General features: G+C 40.3%; 1 protein-coding gene across 1 annotated transcript; it reads left to right on the forward strand.

Moving 5' to 3' along the window:
* The first annotated feature begins 5,303 nt into the window (after nucleotides 1-5,303).
* hyal4 (hyaluronidase 4) lies at nucleotides 5,304-19,576 on the forward strand. Its single transcript, XM_020078445.2, has 4 exons — nucleotides 5,304-5,473; nucleotides 11,975-12,964; nucleotides 15,410-15,499; nucleotides 16,139-19,576. Exons 2-4 carry the CDS (start codon nucleotides 12,008-12,010, stop codon nucleotides 16,637-16,639), a joined length of 1,548 nt encoding a protein of 515 aa, XP_019934004.1. The 5' UTR covers nucleotides 5,304-5,473; nucleotides 11,975-12,007; the 3' UTR covers nucleotides 16,640-19,576.
* Nucleotides 19,577-20,986: the final 1,410 nt, after the last annotated feature.

Genomic DNA, 20,986 nt, shown 5'->3' on the forward strand with positions numbered 1-20,986 from the left:
AGACCGGAAATAGAGGAAGAGTGTGTTCAAATAGTCAATTTTGCTTAGGGACCTTCCAAACTGAGCCAAATGACCCAGAAGTATTTCAGCAGCTGCCATGATAAGAAATGTGTGAATTCTCTTAAATGATTAGGAAAGAAGCTTCAATACCTCCTAACTTATCTCCTTTAGCATTGGGGACATCAGACCATCCTTTATGAAAGGAAAGGAGAAAATGCCACAACACGATTTGTTGTGACAGAAACATTTAAAGCGACACAACCTTTTAGTTGCACCTGAAAAGTTGTCAGTATTAGCAACAGCTTACCAGCAGTTCAATAAGAAGGGTTATGCTGTTGTTTCCTTTGTTTAAAAGGCAGGTTAAATTGCTAAATTACTACACTTCTTATTTTTCGACAAAAATGAAGAAAATAAATATTTGACTAATTTGAATTGTTTTCATTTAAATTCAAAGACACCAGTGTAAGGAAGGAAATTAAACAATCGAAGGAGAGATTGAAAGTGATGTGCAGTAGTGTTATGTGTTATGTTTAGATTAAAACTGAAGGAACCAACACTCAGAGCAATCAATATAATGAAGGAGTGCTGACCTTCATCTGCAGCCACCACAGAAATCTGTTTCCATTTTCCATTCTTTTAAATTTAATTCGACCATCATTTTGCAGGAGCAGGCGCCATGCACATTTTTCAGATGAAAATCAGTTTTGCTTCTCAGAAAAACCCTTCATATCACACAGTATGTACTGAACGTGGGCCAATCCCGAACCATCGCTTCCGCCTCGGGCAACTTGATGCCTCATTTCAGCTGAGGCCATTAAAACGGCGGGAGGATCCGTGCTGTCTGAGCCCACATTTTCATAACACAGTCCATATGTTCGTGTGGAGGCTGCGACCGCCACAGCCGCGGACGCTGAGGTTTCCATGCAGTGGGTGGGTGGGTGAGGAGGTGAGGGGGGTTGTATGGGCTCAGGGTGGGCCTTTCATCCACAGAGGTGATGGAAACTAATCTGCAGGCAGGATCACAATGCCGGGCCAAAGGAATCCAAATTCACTACCCACCCACCACCACTAAAACTCCCCCCTTTCACTCCACCCTCCATGGGAATGTGGTTTCCTTTACACACACACACACACACACACACTGGGGTTGAGGAAATCAGTCAGCGTTTTTTTCTGAGTTTGCATTTATTAGAACACTTGTATAAGGACAGTGTGCATATGCGTGTGCTATGCATACAGTTCAGTACGTCCATTAGTGTTTGTGCATTGTTCATTGGAGCTGTTGACCCAGGAGCTCATGTCATGTTTGGTAGCATGAGGACATTTATGTAAAAATTAAGACATGCAAATTTATATCACTGTCATTTTCATATCCATAGGTTTAAAGAATGATTAAGTAGTTATTTACCTCTGACTCTGAGAATCTATTGAGGGCTTTTTCTCTATTATCTGATATTTCATAAACACAACAATTGATAAAAAATAAAAAAATATTTTCCTTGAACTCTTTTCAACACACATTGCTCAATATGCAACACATATTTTTAGCAGGTTTCTGCAGCCATTAGGCCAGACAAAGCTCAACTCAGCTTACTTTGGACAAGGGCAAAGTTATTGGAACCTGGATAGACAAAAAGCAACCAGTCTGTTTGACCATGTGGGAAGTGGTCAGACCATTTACCTTGAATCCAAAAGAACATTTGAATTAAAGTTGAACACCCCTGAAGGTGTTCACATGAATGGGAAAGATGGATGGATGAATGTTTTGGATGGCAATCTGATAACACAAAAACATAATCCAACCACTGGCAGGAGACATAATACGTAAAGGGAAGCAAGTAGATCAAGTAATGTTTAGTTTTTGATAAATTCGCTTTCTGGCAGAAGTGAGTTGAAAGTCAAACCATTGTGACATTCATCAGTGTCGGATTCATTATGCAACAAATAAAAGAAAATAACACTTAAGAAACAGCTCCAACTGCATGCAAACTGTGTTATTAGATTTGCAGGTCAAACACAATCACTTGATCTTCTTTATTTACTTCTTCATCGTTATTTGGCTTGTGTGGCTATTCTTATTGAAAACAGCTTTGGGTCATTCAGATAAAGTTAAAATGTTTGTTTTATTAACCTTAACCTCAGGGACCTGCTCACAATCAGAAAACACACTTTAAACACTGTCAACTTCACCAAACGCTGTTACGTGAAATGCTGTTCATGTAATTACAACCCACATCTGCCACAGCTGATGGAGACCCACATTAGTTGTCAGAATGTCTCAGGCTGCAGATTCTACCTGACGAGTCCAGAAACACACAAACTGTGTGTGTGCGTGCTGGAAGAGCTGCTCAGGGAGCAAATTAGAGAAAACTGCACAGGATGCAGTTGAGCGAGAAGATCTGAAGGAATCACTGACGACTGATTGTCCAAGACAAAGGAAAATAAACATCTGAGATTGGCTTACAGTAGCTGCTGGTATAAAACAGCACAATGTAAGAATTGCTCACAGGTACACTCAGGGTCCCCCTACTGGTAGGAGGCATAGTTCCTGTTTTAATCACCATGGTAAATATAAGTTGCACTTTACGTTTATATGTTTATACCGTCGTCCAAAGGAAAGGATTCTATAACTATGCTCCTGTACGATCAGCTGGAGATGATTGGCCAGGTTAGCATCTGTCCTGCTCATGCCATGGTGGCTCCTGTAACCTCTTCAGTCTTTTGAGCCCTTTAAAACAAATGGTCCTAGACGGTTAGAATGAGTCTAGACCGAAGATTAATGAGATCTGGTAGATTACAAAAGAATTTGGAGTCTTCGTTTCAGAAATTTGTTACCTCATGCACATACAGGACTGCTTCATGAGGGTCAGTGGTCATAAGCTGGGTGCTGTGCATGAGCCTATTCTGCCCACATAACTGAACCTGTCCTAGTATCCTGTCCCTCCCTGATCCAAACTCTACCAGAAAGAAGACATGTCTATAGAAAGATGGAGAGGTAATAGAAAAAGAAACAATTAATTTAATTCATTGCAAAGCAAATCTGAAACTAATTCCAGAAATGTCTATTCGTATCAAATATCTCGAGACGCTTGACTTGTGTATTGTTAAGGCTCAAGGAAGTATAATTTTGAAGTTGCAATTTAGAAACACAACGTGTTCATTAAAATTAAATAAACAGATCACCATTGTTCTGTAGGAATGGCAGCAGGAACTCATATAACAGCCCATTCGTGAGAACATGTGCATCCATGACAACAACTGATTCCCCAGTTCAGTGTTCTGCTTCTGAGGTGAGCTTCACTGAACAGCTCTTTGTGCAGCAGTGGAGGTGCAGCTGCAGGGTTGTCCAGAATGAGTCTGAGTCTTGCTGAGTCTGAGCTTACTGCAGGTCACTTTGAGAGTATTAGAACGAAAGCTGCAACAGACCAAGCAAACAGCCCATTCCAAACAGGCAGGTTTTGAACAGGCACTGAAGTAGTTTTCCTAATTTTGCATTTGAACGACTTTAAGCTTCTTAGCATGAAAACACTCTCTGATGTTCAAAGCTCATAATGAATGAACACAGAGGATCTAAGATGTTAATAAACACACGTTTTACTGATGCAGTGAGTGAGTCAGGTTTCTCTTTTAATCATATGTTTTGCCATAATCTAACAAGACAAACTATGCTGCGTCTTTCTCTAGATGGAAGTGTTGTTTAGTTGGATGACATATTTCTCATATGAAAACACACAGTTAAGAAAAGGGAAAATCCATGTGTATATTTAACAGAGGGACTTGCAGGGACCGGGTTCACTCTGACTTTTGTCTCCTTGGTTGTAAATATACGTGGTTAACCACTGGAATCTCTGCTCTGGCTGGGTTCAAGTGCTGGGTTCACATGTAATGTCATTTAATCAGCACAGTGACACTCTGCTGCAATGGGAATACAAATTAAAAAAATATACATGCATTTGAAAATACTAGTTAACTGCTTCTGAGAGCCTGATGAGTTCCTGTTTTTTCTGCTCCCCACATTTTCTCAGGGGTTGTTGAGGATATGTGTTCTTTACATATTAAATTGGTCTAACAGCGACATAGTGGCACAGGATTTTCCATTAGAGTCTTTAGAGAAAGATGTCAGAGAAAGGACTGAAAGTTTAGTCAGGAAGACTTTACCCCCATTCAATCAATCTCAATGCTCTCACTCTCTCTATGCTTCATAACCTTAACTGGATCCTCAACCATGACCAGTATCTAGACCCCGGGGGAATTCCTGTACTCTGTTCCTATTCACCCCCATCTAATCCCATAGGGGTCTAAAACGCCAGAAGACTATAACATTCACATCACTTTCTGTGTGCATGTCAATAAATGTTGTTAAAACGTTGAATCAAAGTATCTCCAGATTGAAGTTTAGTTATAGGTGCAGATAAATACCTGCATGCCTTATTCGGTCAGTTACCCTCAAATCCAAAAACTACTTGTTAGAACAGGAGTTATTTAAATGCCCACTGTAATATGTATGAAGTCATATACTGTTATTATATATTATATATTGAACCTTCAGAGTGGGTCCGAAAGTCAGAGACCACGGTATATATTGTTTCATGGTCAAAACGCCTGTAGCTTAAATATTAACCATCAGGATTTCTCAAAAATGTATTGTTTGTTTCTGACAGAAAGGCTGCGGGAAGTCAGGTTTGGTAAAAAGACCAGAACAGAACATTTAGTGGTGGACTAAACTTTTCACCAAGCTGGCGTTTGTATTGGGTTTCATGTTTTGAATTTCTTAACTTGGTTAGGCTTCTGCTCTTACAAGTCCTGAAGGCTCCTGTGTGTCTATAATGTTTCAAATCTTACAGTTTCTTCATAAGTTATCCAGATATTTGCATTTAGAGAAAAAAAAATACTTCACACATCTTCACACATTCATATTCACCTAATTGTTGATGTAAACATTTGAAAAATGCACTTTCCTATTCTGGTTTACGTTTTAAAATGACATCAAAATGAAGCAATTTTTCCTGAATTCAGACTTGATTGTAGAAATATATAGTTTTACACACACACACACACATCAGGAAAACTGTTGTTGACAACTCTGTGTTTACGTCTTTCTTCCTGTCTGATCCTGATTGAAACGGATGAGTTGAGACTTTTCCTCCAGAGGATCAGACCTTAGAGGAGCTCAGCAAACTCACAGGGATTTAAAAAGCTCTCCCCCCTCTCTCTCTCTTCTCTTCCCTGTGTGTCTCTCTGTCTCTCGTCACCCTCCCTCGCTGCGCTCTAATCGCTGTGTTGTGGTCGTGAGGCTCTCTCCTCCCTCTGCTCTCCTCTCTGGGCTGTATATAAGTGTGTTTCACTGGCTTGTGTTTCACAGTGACAGACTGAATGCAGGCCTGATGGCTGTACGGAGCTGAGGTCCACCATGACCCCGGGAAAGAGGCCCCCTGCAGACTGCTAATTATCTGGTGATGTGCAGCATCTACAGGTGAGCTGTTCAAATCAGGGACCAGCTTTCCACCATGGTTTCATAGTTTTCATCTCTATCAGGTTAAAATTTGAAAAAAGTGCTCTGGCGTATCTTTTATTTTGCTGCACAAAGAGTAAGATAAGGTGTATTTTTAAACCCCAGGTGGTTGGAGCATGGATTTGAGCGTCAGGAAAAGGGAGAAGAAGGAGAAAAGGGGAGGGCCCTGTCATGTCAGGAATGTTGGGTCACCCCTAACAACTCCCTCACAGTGAAGAAGGCTTTTCTCATTTCAAAATTGGACACACGGGAGCACGCTATTCTTAAGTCTCAGTGGGTTGAGTGTTTAGCTAAAAGGCTGCTTATCTTTTGGTAGAGTTTCAGTCATTTAGCAGATGCGCTGTCTCACAACAGTAAATGGTGAGACATGCAGACAACACAGGAGGTCATGGTTTCCGGGGAACGTCAAAGAGAGCACAAGTTCATCAGAGGAGGCTATAAAAAGTTCCTCACTGTTTATGGGAGCGTGCTGTTTTCCAGTCTGCCCTCTCCGCACAGAGACAGAGCGTTAGAGTGTCTGAGGTTAAAGATCAAACGCTGAGCCGGGAGCCTTGATTAGCTTACAGGATTTCAGGAGTGCTTTAAGCTCCGCGCTGAAGTGAGATGAGGAAAGAACTTTACTGTCTTAAGCCACACAATAATATACTGATTCACAACAGAGCCAGATCAATACATCAGTAGTTGATTTGTTCAATTCTGGAAAAAGTATTGCAATCATCCAAGGAACAAATATTGATGAAACAAAATATTCTGTCACATTCCTGTTCTCCAAATTTAACTTTCAAAGTCTTAAGTTTTGGTAGCAAAAGTAAAACTACTCATAATGCAGAAGAAGCTTTTTGAAAGTGATAAATTATGGGCTCCCACAGCATATTTTTTCTTATATACACAAAGTAATCATTTGTGGGACAACAGTGGCTTTTATGTTTTACACTAAATACATGGTTGTCTTAAGGAGGAAGTTATCAAAAATGCCAGTGTTAGAGTGTATGTGTTTGATAGTAACCAAAATAGTATTTGTCTAAAAATCAATGAACAGAGTATTTCTTTATTTCCCATCTCTAATTCTGTATAGGTTCAATTGAATACATAGTTTCATTGCTGAAATTGTTTTTAGCTGTATCTTGACATTAACCTCAACCAAGCACAACCCTCCCATTAGATTCAATCAAGTCAAATTGTCATCTCCCTTGAAGAAGAACTATTTTTCACAAGATCCATTAATTATTCATTGAAAGTTGGAAAAATTAGAAAAAACTAAAATAATAACTTTAAAGTGATAGAAAATGACTGGATCCCCCCTTTATCCTGAATTTAATGCTTTCCAGTGTTTCCCATAAATTATCCAGACCATGGCGGCCCACCATATTCTAATTTGCTGTGAACAATTTCATAATGAACCTTTTTTTTTTTACACTTTTAACTTTTAACTGGGTGTGTGGAGTGCTATTTGCTGAATGCTCGCTCACACTGCTGTGTTACTGCTTGTTCGCACAATGGTTCATAACGTTTTTGCACAGACAGTCAGACCTCATAGTTTCAGCTGCAGTTGTGGCATCAAGGCAGATCTTTCACTCACAAGAGAACGTATCTTTAACTCTGTGAACCCTGTTACCACCATAGATTGAAGAAATTCTGTGGAAAATGCTGTTTTTTTCCCTTGATCACCAAGTTTCATGGAAATCCTCTGTGTAAACATACACCTTGGTAGAGCAACTAAAACAAAGATCCTCAGACTGTCAAGGTGCTCTTTTAAAGAATTTATCAGATCCTGGGTAGAAACTAATTTTCTGCTTTCCTTTCTTTATTTTTGCTCCATTCATTTTGTGTTGTGTCTTCTTAATGAGATCATCCATCTGTTTTCTCCATTTGACAAATCCACCCCAAACAGAGTGATTTCTGGAGCCTCGGCGCTCACCAGGCGCTTTGGCTCAGCTGAGTGGAAAGATTTCAGCCTTGGTGGTTCCCGCTCTCCGGCTCTTGTTTGTGAGAAACATGAATCACAGCCACATTCAGAATACCACCAGGAATATTCGTTAGAATATGCTTTCTTTGCTCTGGTTAACATGCAACCAATGTGTGTGATTCATGGAAAGTCCTGATGCAGAGTCATGTTACAGTTTGGAGGATTTTCATGGTCTGTTTTCAGCTGAAGCACTGCATGGACCCCTCTCTGTGTTGAGGCCTCTTCTGGTCTGATGAAACTCTTGAAAAGAGTTTTTAATACACAATCATCAGGCTCTTGCAGTTATACTGTGCTCAGATGTGCTGTTTGCTCTGATTTCTGAAACGTTAAATGGCTAAAGTCATTTTTGTGACTCAAGTTGCTCCAAAGCATTCAGTCGTCTCTGCTGCTGTTGACCCGCTCTCTCTGTTGAGATGTGACATTTAGCCCAGAATGTTCTCGAGCTTACAGGAAATGCTGTTTGTTAAAGGCTGCTAAAAAATGGCTTTAGATTATTCTACTGCAGCATGAGATGGTTCATTGCTGTCATTCCATTCAAAGTGTCCACGCAGTCACAATGAGCCTGTGTAAGTAGTGATGTGACTTGGTGTTGGAACCTATTTACATGACAGATGGCTTATGTGAGAAAATCTGGTATTTTGGCTTCTGGCCTTCAGCCAGCCATCAGGGGTTCGGCTCGATTCCCAAACATCAAACCCAGCGAGTGCTTCTTCCTCTCCTGGCATCTCTGAATGTGCTCAGTGTTTTCATCTTTCTATCCTCTCAGAAGTGCCTCCATCACACTGTCAGCTTCATTCACTCCTGAGTTCGAAATGCTTTCTTTGGGTACCAAGTCCTTGGTGAAATGGGACCCTGCGAGGTTGCTGAGGATGTTGAGGTCGTGCAGTGGTACTCTGAGCCATGCACCAACAATAAAAACTGTCTTTACTTCATCCCCGTTTGAACACACAGATAGGACATCATACTCTGAGCTGTGCAGGTGTGCCAACATTCCTCCCTCTTATTTTCCTCTTGACCTTTGCCCTGCGTCATCTTCTGGTTCATGGAGGCTGCTCAAAGGCCGACCAACCCTCTGAGGCTCGATTTCACCCCAGTTTTCCAGCAGAGAAAATGAAAATTAGACACTCTCGCTTTTCTCTCTCTTGTATTTGCTGAATGTGTGGAGCCATTCCACAAGAACCACAGACATCAACAAACTCTTATCTTAATCGATGCCAGGCCGACCCACGGCTCCAAGCTCCTTTGGATAGATAATTCACATTGACACAAAGCCGAACTTTAAACATTAGCTTCAATGTGTTTAATCTGAGGCTGCTCCCTCCAGCTTTTATCGTGATAAGAACCATCAACCGTAGCACATGGTGGTTTTGGTCCACTGCAGCCCTTCGGATTGACCCAGACTGTGGTCACAATTTTTTGTTTTTTTTGTTTGTGCCTATGATTACATTTAAATTGCTCCACAATCAGCCCATCTACTGTTTGGGAGAGTGTGCTACCCCGAAACATAACAGTACTGGCTCTGTTTTCACACACTGTGTTTTTAGGCTGGAACAATAAGTTGGTCAATCAGTTAGTCGTAAGAGAAAATGACTCTGCAGCAGCTTGATAATGCATAAATAATTTCAGTCCTCCCAGGTTGTTGGACTTTAAGTCAGATAAATCAAATCATTCTATATGAATTGAAATGGAAATTAAAAAGATAAAATTTAAATCTGTGCTGCACAGGTAATAATGGATAAGTACAGTTTCCCCCAATGGTTAATGTTTCATTCACAATTTACATGAAGAATCATGAGCCAGCAGTACTACATACAGTACAACTCTAGACTGTATGTAGTACTGTATGTATTATAGCCTTTATATCGACTATTGATCAAAACTGAAGCACCTGAGATAGCTGACTGTACACTGCAGCTGTAATAACTAACTAGTGACAGAGTAAATCACGCAACACTGGTAAACACTGTAAGATTTGAATGATACTCGACAGACAGAAGTACGGTAGGATTCTGATTCAATGTGAGTTAACATAAATTAGTGGTGAAATTTGGGTTATTAAATTGTTTCTGAAAAAAATATCTTCTTGTTCTGATAGCCATCAATAATAAAGTTGTCTAGAGAAAAAAGTCAGATTCAAGCAGTTGTCAGTCAGTGCTTTAGTGGTGTTGCTTTGACAAGAGGGCTGATGGGAGGAGGTGGGATGTATCAGTTGGATTTTGTGTAAGTGTAGGCTGCTTTTGTTAACTTTTTTAGGATTACCAACCCTGGCTTTAAAGCATGTAGCAGCTGTCTGAAATATAAAATCTTGCAGATTGTGACAACAAATATCAAACGCCTGTTCAGATAATTTCATACTTGAATAAACTAGAATTCAAAGCTTTAGTCTTTACAGAAGTGCGCAACCCATGTGTTCAAATCATTTTTGCATAATGATAGTTAACCGTAAACAGTGGTTTTTATATAGAGAGCCAGTGTAGCATTATGGAGGTCTGGGATTTCAAGCTCAATCAGACAAAATCATGAGGAATCATCCTACAAGGAGAAATTAAACAGGTTTATGAGCTCAGTTAGAGATGGAAAACAGGCTTAGAGCAAGTTAAATAATGGTTATAATCAGAAACATTCCCATCATCAAATCATGTTGGCATTGCTCTCTGCCAGGCTTCATATGGAAGCAGTTTCAGCTCAAACAGAGAACCATTAAGCAGCCATACTTGCATACATTTACTGCAACCCTGCGAAACATTCTCAGCAGTCAAATTATTTCCTAACCAACAGGAAGAGACTGGCAGGAACATAAAGAGAGGAAAAGACTTTGATTCCAAACCGACAGAACTCTGAGAGGGAAAAATGAACTAATAACATTTAAGGAACCAGATCTGTACAGTAGTTTAAGAGTTCTACTACTGACTTAAAAAGTGGAACATTGTTTCAGACCAAACTGTCATCCAGAGCTAGAAATCATATACATTGAACTGATGAGATTGTTTTTTCAACATAGGAAGTGTAAAATACACTATGATCTTTATTAAAATGGTTTCAGCTGCTATAAGTAAATAAAACAGCCAAGACACCTTTGAAAATAGTTCTTCTTTGGAACACTAATGGCATCTTATGTTGACATTTTTCAAAACATGAGCGTCAGTCGTGAAAGGTGAACCCGCGAGTCCAGTTACAGTAGAAACGCTGCAGTACAGCTGTTATTAAGTGTGCACTAAAACTCAAGTATGTGACAGATATCTCTGAAACAAACACATTGTCAGTGCAGACATATGATGAAGGCAGGTGCAGGGAAGAATATTTAAAGTGATCAACAGGGGTACAGATGCTCCTGTTGGTTGGAAAGTTGGCAAACAGATAATACAAAATAAAGAAAATTCTCAGAAAACTAAACTGAACTGTAACATGAAATGAGACAACTGACAAAGAGGAGTCAAAGCACAGACACGAGGAGGCAGGGATCAGTGGCCACAGGGGCCGACGATAACTAGTCCAAAGTCAAAAAAGTCAAAAGAAATTTAAAACTTTTAGAAGTGATCAAAATCCAAATAATGCCCGAAAGCAAGACAGACTGTTAAAGCTATAGTAGATATGTGAATGAAAAGTCAAGGAATAAAAAAATAACACTTGGTATGTGGGGTAAAAAGTAAACTCTTGAATTTCACTCAGTAGCAAAGAAAGAAACCAGGTTGAAAAGATTTAAGTGCAGAAATCCGACTTCTGATTTGTGCGTCTGCTGCTCTCGGACTGGATTTTTGGTTCAAGCAGCTGAATGTGCGACGCAGAGACACAGCAAACAGGGAACCTCACTGAGACATTTGGCAGGAAAGCCTGTCATTGTGGCCTGAGGCTTCAGCTCTGGTCAGAGGGAGACTAGCTGTGGACAGGAACGCAGCGGTCTGTACAGCTGAAGTCCTCGTTCCGCTCATTGGGTGTCAACTGATTTCCTCTTTGTGACCTCTGACCCCTGTTAGTCATGGAAATGAGCCAAAAACTATTTAGAGCACATCTCTGTGCGCTGGTCAGGAGATTCAAATGTTCAAATTTAAAATAAAATAAATGCAATAGTAAAAGTCTATGTATCTATCTGTCTGTCTATCTTCCATCCATCCGGTTGTAGCTTACTGTATTCTCTGATTTCTTCTTTTTGTTTGTCTGACGACTTCTTAATACAATATGACCAACTGGACAATAAATGAGGAATTACTTTATTACGACACAAGGTTGTGCAGACTGTGAGGATGCTGAATACATACCAGATGTTTTTGCAGGTTTAAAGATGGAAACACAGCTCAGCTCATCAAATGTTACAAGCAAATGCTAAAGTTTTCATGATCTGCGTAAAAACTCCCAAATAATGAAAGAGAGAAGCAAGAGAATAAACACAAAATAAATAAATAAAATGATCAAGCTAAAATAAAGTTGGGAAAACTCAGCTATAACAGTGTAATCAATCAAATTCTTGTGTTTCAATCCCTCCCTTTTATTCTATTTAGGATGATTGACAGCTGCTCCTCCTGAACCCAAGAATGCCTGTGGTGCCAGTGGGTGGGACATCCTCCTCCCACCAAGTCGTACCTGTTGCCCTCACCTGCCCGTGGCTGCTTCTTCTCTTCCAGACCGTCTTTGGTCAGAAACCTGCCAAGCTGCCCTTGATCAACCGGAAGCCCTTCATTGCAGCCTGGAACGCCCCCCTGGACATGTGCACCATCAAGTACAATGTCACCACCAACCTTGACCGTCTTTTCCACATCCACGGGAGCCCACGTGCTGGCTGGACAGGCCAGAATGTCACCATTTTCTATGCCAACCGGCTGGGCTACTACCCTTACTACACCCCGCAGGGCGACCCCGTGCATGGCGGACTGCCGCAAAACTGCAGCCTGGACATGCACCTGCTGAAGGCCTACCAGGACATCAACCACTTCATTCCTGCAGAGGACTTCCGGGGCCTGGCTGTCATCGATTGGGAGTACTGGCGGCCTCAGTGGAGCCGTAACTGGCACAAAAAGGACATCTACCGACAAAAGTCCCGGGAACTGACCGCCAAGGTGTATGTGAATGTGACAGCGGCACAGGTGGAGGAGCTGGCACGGCGGCGATTTGAGAAAAGTGCCAGGGCATTCATGCAGAGGACTATTCAGCTGGGAACACGTCTTCGCCCCAACGGGCTCTGGGGTTTCTACCTCTACCCTGACTGCCACAACTACAACATGCATGATCAGAACTACACAGGCTTCTGCCCCCTGGTGGAGAGCATGAGGAACGACGAGCTGGTGTGGCTGTGGAACAGCAGCACAGCGCTCTTTCCCTCTGTGGCAATCAGGAAAAGTCACACAAACAGTATCAGCAACCTGCACTTCTCCCAGCACAGGATCAGAGAATCGCTCCGTGTGGCCTCGCTGACTTCGAAGGAATATGACCTCCCCACATACGTGTACCTGAGGCTGGGATACCGGGACGAGGCCATGGCCTTCCTCACCTCAGTAAGATACAAAGTTTACAACAGAATAAGCATGAGCATAATTTACATTGGACAGTTGCCAGTCTACTGATGAACAAAAGCATAGTTAATTTCCTAAACAATGTGTTTCAATGAAGAGATATGTGTCCAAACTCCTTTTTACAGCTGGAGTTCTATATTGTGCCTCCAACATGACATGATGATCTACTTTCCTTGTCATGTGACTTCAACTTTACTTTACTATATTCCAAGCCAATTGCCTTATTTGTGAATTTAAAAGGTAAGCCTACATACACTAATAGATAAGGGTACCATGTCGTTAGAGTGTTACTGTGCATCGACAGGGGCCAAAAGTCAGACCTCTACAGGTATCTAATGTCACAGGTGTTTGTTTGTTTGAGTATTAAATTAGTATTTTCTTTCAGGCCACTATATAAAAGGTTTATATATATATATATATATATATATAAACATTTACATCTCTGGATTTGTCCTGCAAGGTACTAGAGGGTAAAACATCAGTTAAACCAGGTAGATTAGTAATAAATAAACTGCATTAATGTGTATCATACATAATTAATATATAATTATATTTAAAAATAATTCAATTTAGTTTGCAGCACTAAAAACACTTTGTGTGGTATCTCTTTGAACATAAAAGTCTTTCTCTTTAATTACTTTTTTCAGTAAACAAGCAAAAATCTACCAACTTGACTCACAGTCAAATAATGACAGTATAGCAGATGTACAAAATAAGATGGAAGTGGCCTTAAATAGAACTCACAGGCAAACAAGCTCTGAGTCTGAAGTTCGTCATGTACAGGGTGAACTATATTTATAGCTTTGTGCTGAGGGTTAGTCTGTGACCAACCGCACTGCTTAAAGCTAAACTTTGTCATACAGGCAAGTGTTTGGGCAAGAGGTCACTGTGATCAGTGTTATCACAAAAAGGCAGTGGAGCAGACTTTGCATTAGAAAGACCAGTGACTGCACAGGTTGGGGAACAGGGCAGACTTAGAGGAAAACTAAATCTAGAATGAGGAAGAGTAAAGCAAATCCAAGATGTCTACTGCCATAAAATCGTGTTGGACTGTGGTACAAGGCTGTATGTATGTTCCTGTCAATTCAAACTGAAAAATCTCAGCAGAAATGATTAGTTATTATGGGATGTCACCAGCAGCATGAGCTACTGAGAGCTGAGGACTGATCAGGAATAATGGGGAAAGACTGGAAATTAAAGCAACCATCCAACCTGCAACATCATCAGTGACATGCAGGCAGGCATGAGCAAACTACCTAAAGTGACTGATTACGAGAATAAAGTCGGGGTTTTAAAAGTCACCAGGAGTTGTTTCTGTGTTTGAGCTGGTCTCATTTTTATATCTAAACTTCATCACAGTCAACCAGAGATTTCTTTTAGCAAACTAGCCTCCCACCTCACACCGTATGAGCAGTGTTATAAATAAGCTTTGAAATATATGTGTTGAAAAATATGAGTCAAAAGCTAAGTTGTCACTTCAATTGACCTCGAAAATATTTTTCAGTGCCTCCTTGTGGCTCTTTGCTCCATGATTATTCACACTGGTCATATAAATTCATCTATTTGTTTTTCTGTTCAGAATTCAGATAGCTGTGTCTTTTTAAATGTATTACTTTAAATAAAAAGTATTAATTGTATACTGTTCTGTGCACCATGTGACAATAAACAGCACTATGTCATTATACCTCTGCTGCAGTGACAGCCAGGGGCATATTTTAGAGTTGTCCTTCTATCGTCTGTACATAAGTGTTTCCCACTGTCATGAGAATGATATAAACTGATGAGATTTTGGTGGTAGTCTGTGGCTGTTCACAGATTTCTTCAGTCTTCACATTATATTACATGTCTGAAGAGACTCTATTTTTTGTTTTGCTTTAATAATCAAATACTTTTGGTTCATTAAACCAAGGGTTGGTAATCCCGGTAAAGGCTACACTACAAAAAATACAACAGATGCATCCTACCACCTCCTATCAGCCCTCTTCTCAAAGCTACGTCCCAAAACACATGAATGTGCACTGACTGACAACTGCTAAAAGCCAGTTTTTCTATGACTTGCTCGCTAACTTCTGATAACGGTCTCTTCTTCAGCAATGTACGTCTCGCCGGCTTGTGAAGACAGGTTATATGCAGGGAGAGCATGGGCAGGGTGTGCCCAGGTTGGTTAGAGATAGCTAGGTGTACCAGCCAATCATTTAATTTGGACAGAATGATTATAGTGATTATAACATTTTTTACAGATTATTACAGTCCTGCGAGAGCCACAGACACCAGCAAAAACTATTCGAATTATAAAAATTCATAAATCCATTATCTGCTTTGTATTTTGTCTCTGTGCCTGTGTCATTTCAGTATGTTTGATATTCAATCTGTGTCAGTGTGTCCATGAGTTATGACCTCTGCACCGCCTCTTGTGTTTTCCTGCAGAAAGACTTGATCCACACCATCGGGGAGAGTGCTGCTCTGGGTGCTGCGGGATTTGTCATTTGGGGCGACCTGAACTTGACCTCATCCAGGGTGGGTGTCCTCTATTTCTAATCATTCTCCTACTTTCTGTAAAAAACAATCTTCTCATGGGTCACAGATGGAGAACGTCCTCCAAATCTCTGTCCCAGCTAATGACACAGATTAACGAAATAGGTCATATGCGTTGTTGTAGCCAAAGATCTGTCAAACTTTTTGCTAGTAACTTTTTGTGCTGTTGAATCTATTGTAGTCTGAATTTGTATTTTTATGTGAGGGCCTTGATTTGTTTTGGAATCCAGACCAACTGTCCCTGTGAATAGTCAGAAAATTGTATGTTGACATTGTGAGGCCACTATGTGTTGAAATCACTCTGACATAGTATAATGCATATATGCTTTGGCTTGCTGTGATCCTGCCTGCATGGAGGAAACATGGATTTGGACCTGCCTTAAAATAAGAAAGCTTCGATAATCTTTCTTTTATCCCTAAACCTTTTCAACCTTATCTCCTTAAACTGTATGAGCTTAGGTTAGAAAATACCTGATGTCAACCTTCATAATCTTTGAACACCTTTACTGCCACCAGGGAGATTTTTGGCTACAGAGGGGCCAAACAGCTGTCTCCCTCCATGTCATACAAACCAAAGCACATCTGGCATCATGTTTGTTCTGTGTTGTTTTGTCTCCACAGTCTAACTGCTCCAAAGTGAAGACATTCCTGAGGTACCGCCTGGGTAAGTACATCATGAACGTGACGCGAGCTGCTGAGGTGTGCAGCGACTTCTTGTGCCAGGGCAACGGCCGCTGTGTCCGACGGGACCCCCGCGCCCGCCATTATCTACACCTGAGCGCCAAAAGTTACAAAATCAGTTCCTCTAGCAGCGGGGACTTCACTGTCACCGGGTGGCACTCTCAACACGACCTGCAGCTGCTGACTGAGAGGTTTCACTGCCACTGCTATGAAGGTCACGAGGGCGAAACCTGCGAAAGCATCAACAAAGTGAAGGAGGACGATGGGCCGTGGAGGGAGGGGGAGGAGGACGAGCAGGAGAGGAAGAGGACAGAGTGGGAGTACGAGCAGGATGAACAACTGGAAGTAGGGAAGAGTGCAGCGCCCCTAGGTGGCTTCAGCCTTCACCTCATGTTGGTGCTGCTCCTGTGGAACTTAGCGTTGGTAAAGACAGTCGTATGATGCACGCTGACAAAAGGAGAAGTCATTTTTCAACAGTAGCTATAGATGTTACTTTTCCATGAACAAGCTGTCTGCCCAAGTAAGTGAGGACATGACAAAGTACTAATTCAGCCTCATCATTTAGTCTTTAAAATGTCAAACAACACTAAATATTTTCAGTCCAAAGACTCAATTCCTCAGATTTATTTCTAACAATGTCAAAACTAGTTGTGTATAGTGAGGCTGCATGCTAACCTGCTGAGAATAACAACGTCAACAGTTAACATTTGCTATATTAGTCAGTTTTGCAGGCATTTGGTCATGAAACAAAGTATTGAACAAAAGCAAAATTCTACCTGTTGATGGCGCTAGTTGAAAAATTAAGGGATCACCAAAGTCATCCTAATGAGGGACATGAAAATCTGGACTATATTTCTTAGCAAAACATGCAAAAGCTGTTAAGATTTTTCGCTAAAAGTCAGACACATAAAACCTAAAAGGCGTTACCTAAAAATCAGGGATCACCAAAGTCATTAGGATTTATCATATAGGGACCGTGAATGTCTGCACATAACTTAAAGGCAAATAATCATGTAGCCCGTAGTATCTGCCCCAAACCAAACTAATGGGATGTTGGCTGTGGCTTTGTATATACCATACAGGCATGACTGTGATTTCAGTCTTCTAACTCTGTGAAAAAGTGTATTTCTGAAATGTAATAAGAGTTTCTTTAATGCTCAGCCAAAGTTGCTGCTGAGTGCAGGAGAAACATTTTAAAGTAATGGTGGTTTGTGTGAAATGAATGTGCTGTGTTGAAAAAAAAAAAACACTTCCTTATTAAGAAGTGTGATGGCACAGAGGTTTGGTATGTTGACAGATGAAGGTTTGGTCGATTGTATCACTGTTCAACTTGGGAAACAATCACCTGAATGTTGCCGCAGTTTCTGCAACAACCTGCGCTTCATCTTTAGCCCACATCTGCATCAACTTTTCAAGGAATGTTAATTAGTAGATGTAGTTGTGAGTCACCTTCAGCAAAATAAATGTTTGACATGATGATTCAGCGTCACTGCAGAGCAGAGGATCGGATCAAAGTTCACGTTTTTTACTTTGATATAACTTTGCGAGGCAGCTGGATTTCTCGCAAAATCCATGTTATTCAGAACCACAGTGGTTCGTACCAATCGGCATCCTATGAGGGAGGAACTACAGGCATGTCTTAGGTGTGTGGCAATAGCATAAAACAACTGTTTATTAACAACAATGGCAACTCCAAAAGGGGTTAGCCTATGCTGCTATAGCATTAGTTATATAAGAGTTTGAGAGTATTTCTTCATTGAAAGATGAGCAAGGAAGGGCACTGAGGGTTTTTGCGATGAATCTGACAAGACTCAGTAACCGTGATAGACAGTGAAAGACAGATGATTCATCCAATCACCTGCCAAGAACTACTTGAAAGTGTTGCATGTTCTTTTCCAAACAAATTCCCAATGAAGCCTTCTCACATGATTCTGTGTAAACAACCATTTGATGCTCCCGTTTTTAAATGGTTCACAGTAAAATCTGGCTTACTGCAGGAAGAGCATCTTGTTTGCCTCTAAGAGGAAACTAAAGGGTTGTATGCTGCACTCAATCCTATGTGGAAAGATAATAACTAAGGTCTGACGCTTTGCTTGTTGTATTTTTGACATTTATTTCTGATATGAAACCTGTTTATTTCCTCAACAATAAGCTGTTATTTCACTTGTTATTACATACATATATTGTTTAAGTACTGTTGCTTACCCTATACTCTTGAAGTACTCTGGTGAGGAAACGCCACATATTTGAGCCTGTGTGGGACATGGCGTGCATTTGTTATGGGTGCTATTAATCAATATAACTTCATTTTTGTTGGGTTTATTCCTCAAAACCAAGATATTGTGCAGAAGTTACTATATCAAAGTCTGGAAGAATCTGATGATGAATCTGATCATGATCACAATTGTGTCTCTCAAGCAACACAATGTAATGTTTACTGAGTAATAGCGCTCTCTATAGGTACATGTGGTGATTTATTTAGTTGGGCTCCAGCGATTGATAGTTGACTGGAGCACTGAACAGTGGATATTACCCATGATCCCTGGCTTGCTGAACCAGAAGAGCTGCTGCTGTAACAAATCCACCAAACGCTGTTTATGATCCTTCATATTTTAAAAGTTTCCTGGCTGAATAGTGGAAATAGTGTGTTTTTGAATGACTCTGTTTTAACTGATCTAGAGTTCTGCAATCCTCAGTTCATACTGGAATTAATTCTGGCAGTTGAAGTTTCAACTATCAGTCTGTTAAACACTTCTTAAAGGAGATCGTACTCACTCACCAAAGTTACATAGAGCAAGAACAGATGTTCAGGGAAGACTGGGACTGAAACGGGAAACATTCTCTCTATTCCAACTCAGTCAACCATCAAACTCATTTGAAATGTCTATTGTAAGGTTAAGAAAAAGTTGCAGAGTGGTGCTTTAACTCAGTTCTTGCCTTGTAAAACATCTGGTGTCTTTCCATTGACCTTACACACAAAATTCAATTTGCACTCAGTCAGAAAAAGTATTAGCTGTGTCTCCATCCATTTTTGTCCAATCCAAATTGAATCATAGACCGCAGATCAGAAGCATTTAAACTCAAACCAAATCCAGAGCAGAGGTGGACTTAAATCCTGGTTTTGGTCATTTCATCCAAAATGAAGGTTGAGTTTCTTCGAAGTGAAACATGTAGCAGCTGACACGACTCTCTGTGACATTGATCCTGGTTTATATTGAACCAATATTTTCATCTCAAACAAGCCTCACAAACTGTTTCCTTTGCTTTTTTAGTTTTTTCCTTTAAGATTGTAAACCAAATATGCATCGAGGACTATGCAACACATGAAAAATGTTACCTGAATGTAAATGCACTGCAAATAAAGACTTTTCTTCAGTACCTCTTATTTTCTTTATGTTTATCTGTGCATATACATTTCCGGGGTGTTGTTGCCGGCCATGTTGGGTGATCAAAGCAACCACCTCCACTTTGTGCAACATGTGCATGATGAGCCTTAAAGATATACAGGGCTACAAGTGTGAATGCAGACTTTCATTGTATTTCTTTTAATTTCTTTGTAAAATACACAAGGTGTAAATAGTCACTGTACTCTTTTCAACACATGAGCTGTTTGGTCAAAACACTGAGGACAGAAAAGAGGAAGAGGTGTGGACACAGAGATGATTGTCTCTGCTTTCTCACCAAAGATGACTGGCGACCCTGAGACTGTTTCATCTGAAGGAAACTGTCACATACATCTACTGTTCACCAGTAAACTCAACCCCACATAAATTATCCTTTTTAAATAATGCTGTCAGCCATTAAACCTTTAAACCCCTCAGAACAAAAATAAATAAAATAGTTACTGATCAGTCACAAATTAATTTTTTTTTTTGGATCAGCAACACTGTGATATAAAGTGACATTGGTTGGACATCTTAACCCCATTTATAAATAGACATAGCAATTATGAAAATACTATCTCATCAGGACAAATACACATTTTTACAACAGCACAATAAAGTTTAACTGCGTCCTAAGTTTCTTGCAATGTCCACAAAGAGAAAGATACCGTTTTTAGACATTTGTGTATTATCAAAATATTAAAAAATATGTACTAAATATCAATCATTTAAAATGCAAACTGAAATTATAAATAAATAAATAACAATTATTAAAATTGACGTCCTGCAAAGACCTTCCATTCAGGCCACACACTGCAAGATGAAAATGTATGTTAAGCATAAGGCTTATTTAAGGTGACTGCATGTAAAGAGGAGGCCACTATTCTGTGGTACACTTCACACATCATAAAGGAACAAAGATGCCTTGAAAGAGTAGTTATCAATACTATCAATTTACTTGATATTTCGTAGAACCCAGTGGTTGAGTTATAAATGGGTTAAATTATTTTACTCCAACCTGAAAAGACCAAGAGATATTCTACCCAAATCTGGACCTGTCCATCATTTGAAAGATGGGGCCCCAACCTGTGTAGAACTGAGAAACACTGGACCCAAGCCCAGGCAGACACAGATCTTAGGTTAACATTAATCACAAAACCAAACTTTGTGTCTTGCCAAATGTATTGTCATCAGCCGTCTTCCCTGTACCTGTGATGCATATTTAATCCATCCTCCAAGAAAGTATATTAAATACATCCAGGTTTTCTGTTATTCTTGCTGATTGAAATTGCAGCATGGCAAAGATAATCCACAAGTGATTTCAGATTAAAAGTAAATTTATTGTCCCAGTGATGGACAAAGGCAACTCGTTTACAGTCAGCTTTGCATTTTTGTTGCTGCATAT

Source organism: Paralichthys olivaceus, chromosome 7 (genome assembly GCF_024713975.1).
Source record: "Paralichthys olivaceus isolate ysfri-2021 chromosome 7, ASM2471397v2, whole genome shotgun sequence".
Taxonomy (NCBI): Eukaryota; Metazoa; Chordata; class Actinopteri; order Pleuronectiformes; family Paralichthyidae; genus Paralichthys; species Paralichthys olivaceus.

What these genes read in the sequence shown, in the direction of transcription:
- hyal4 (XM_020078445.2), top strand. Translation starts at nt 12,008, where the DNA reads ATGCCTGTGGTGCCAGTGGGTGGGACATCCTCCTCCCACCAAGTCGTA. An exon ending in CCATGGCCTTCCTCACCTCA is followed by an intron (nt 12,965 to 15,409) that starts GTAAGATACAAA and finishes GTTTTCCTGCAG; the next exon opens with AAAGACTTGATCCACACCAT. An exon ending in TGAACTTGACCTCATCCAGG is followed by an intron (nt 15,500 to 16,138) that starts GTGGGTGTCCTC and finishes TTGTCTCCACAG; the next exon opens with TCTAACTGCTCCAAAGTGAA.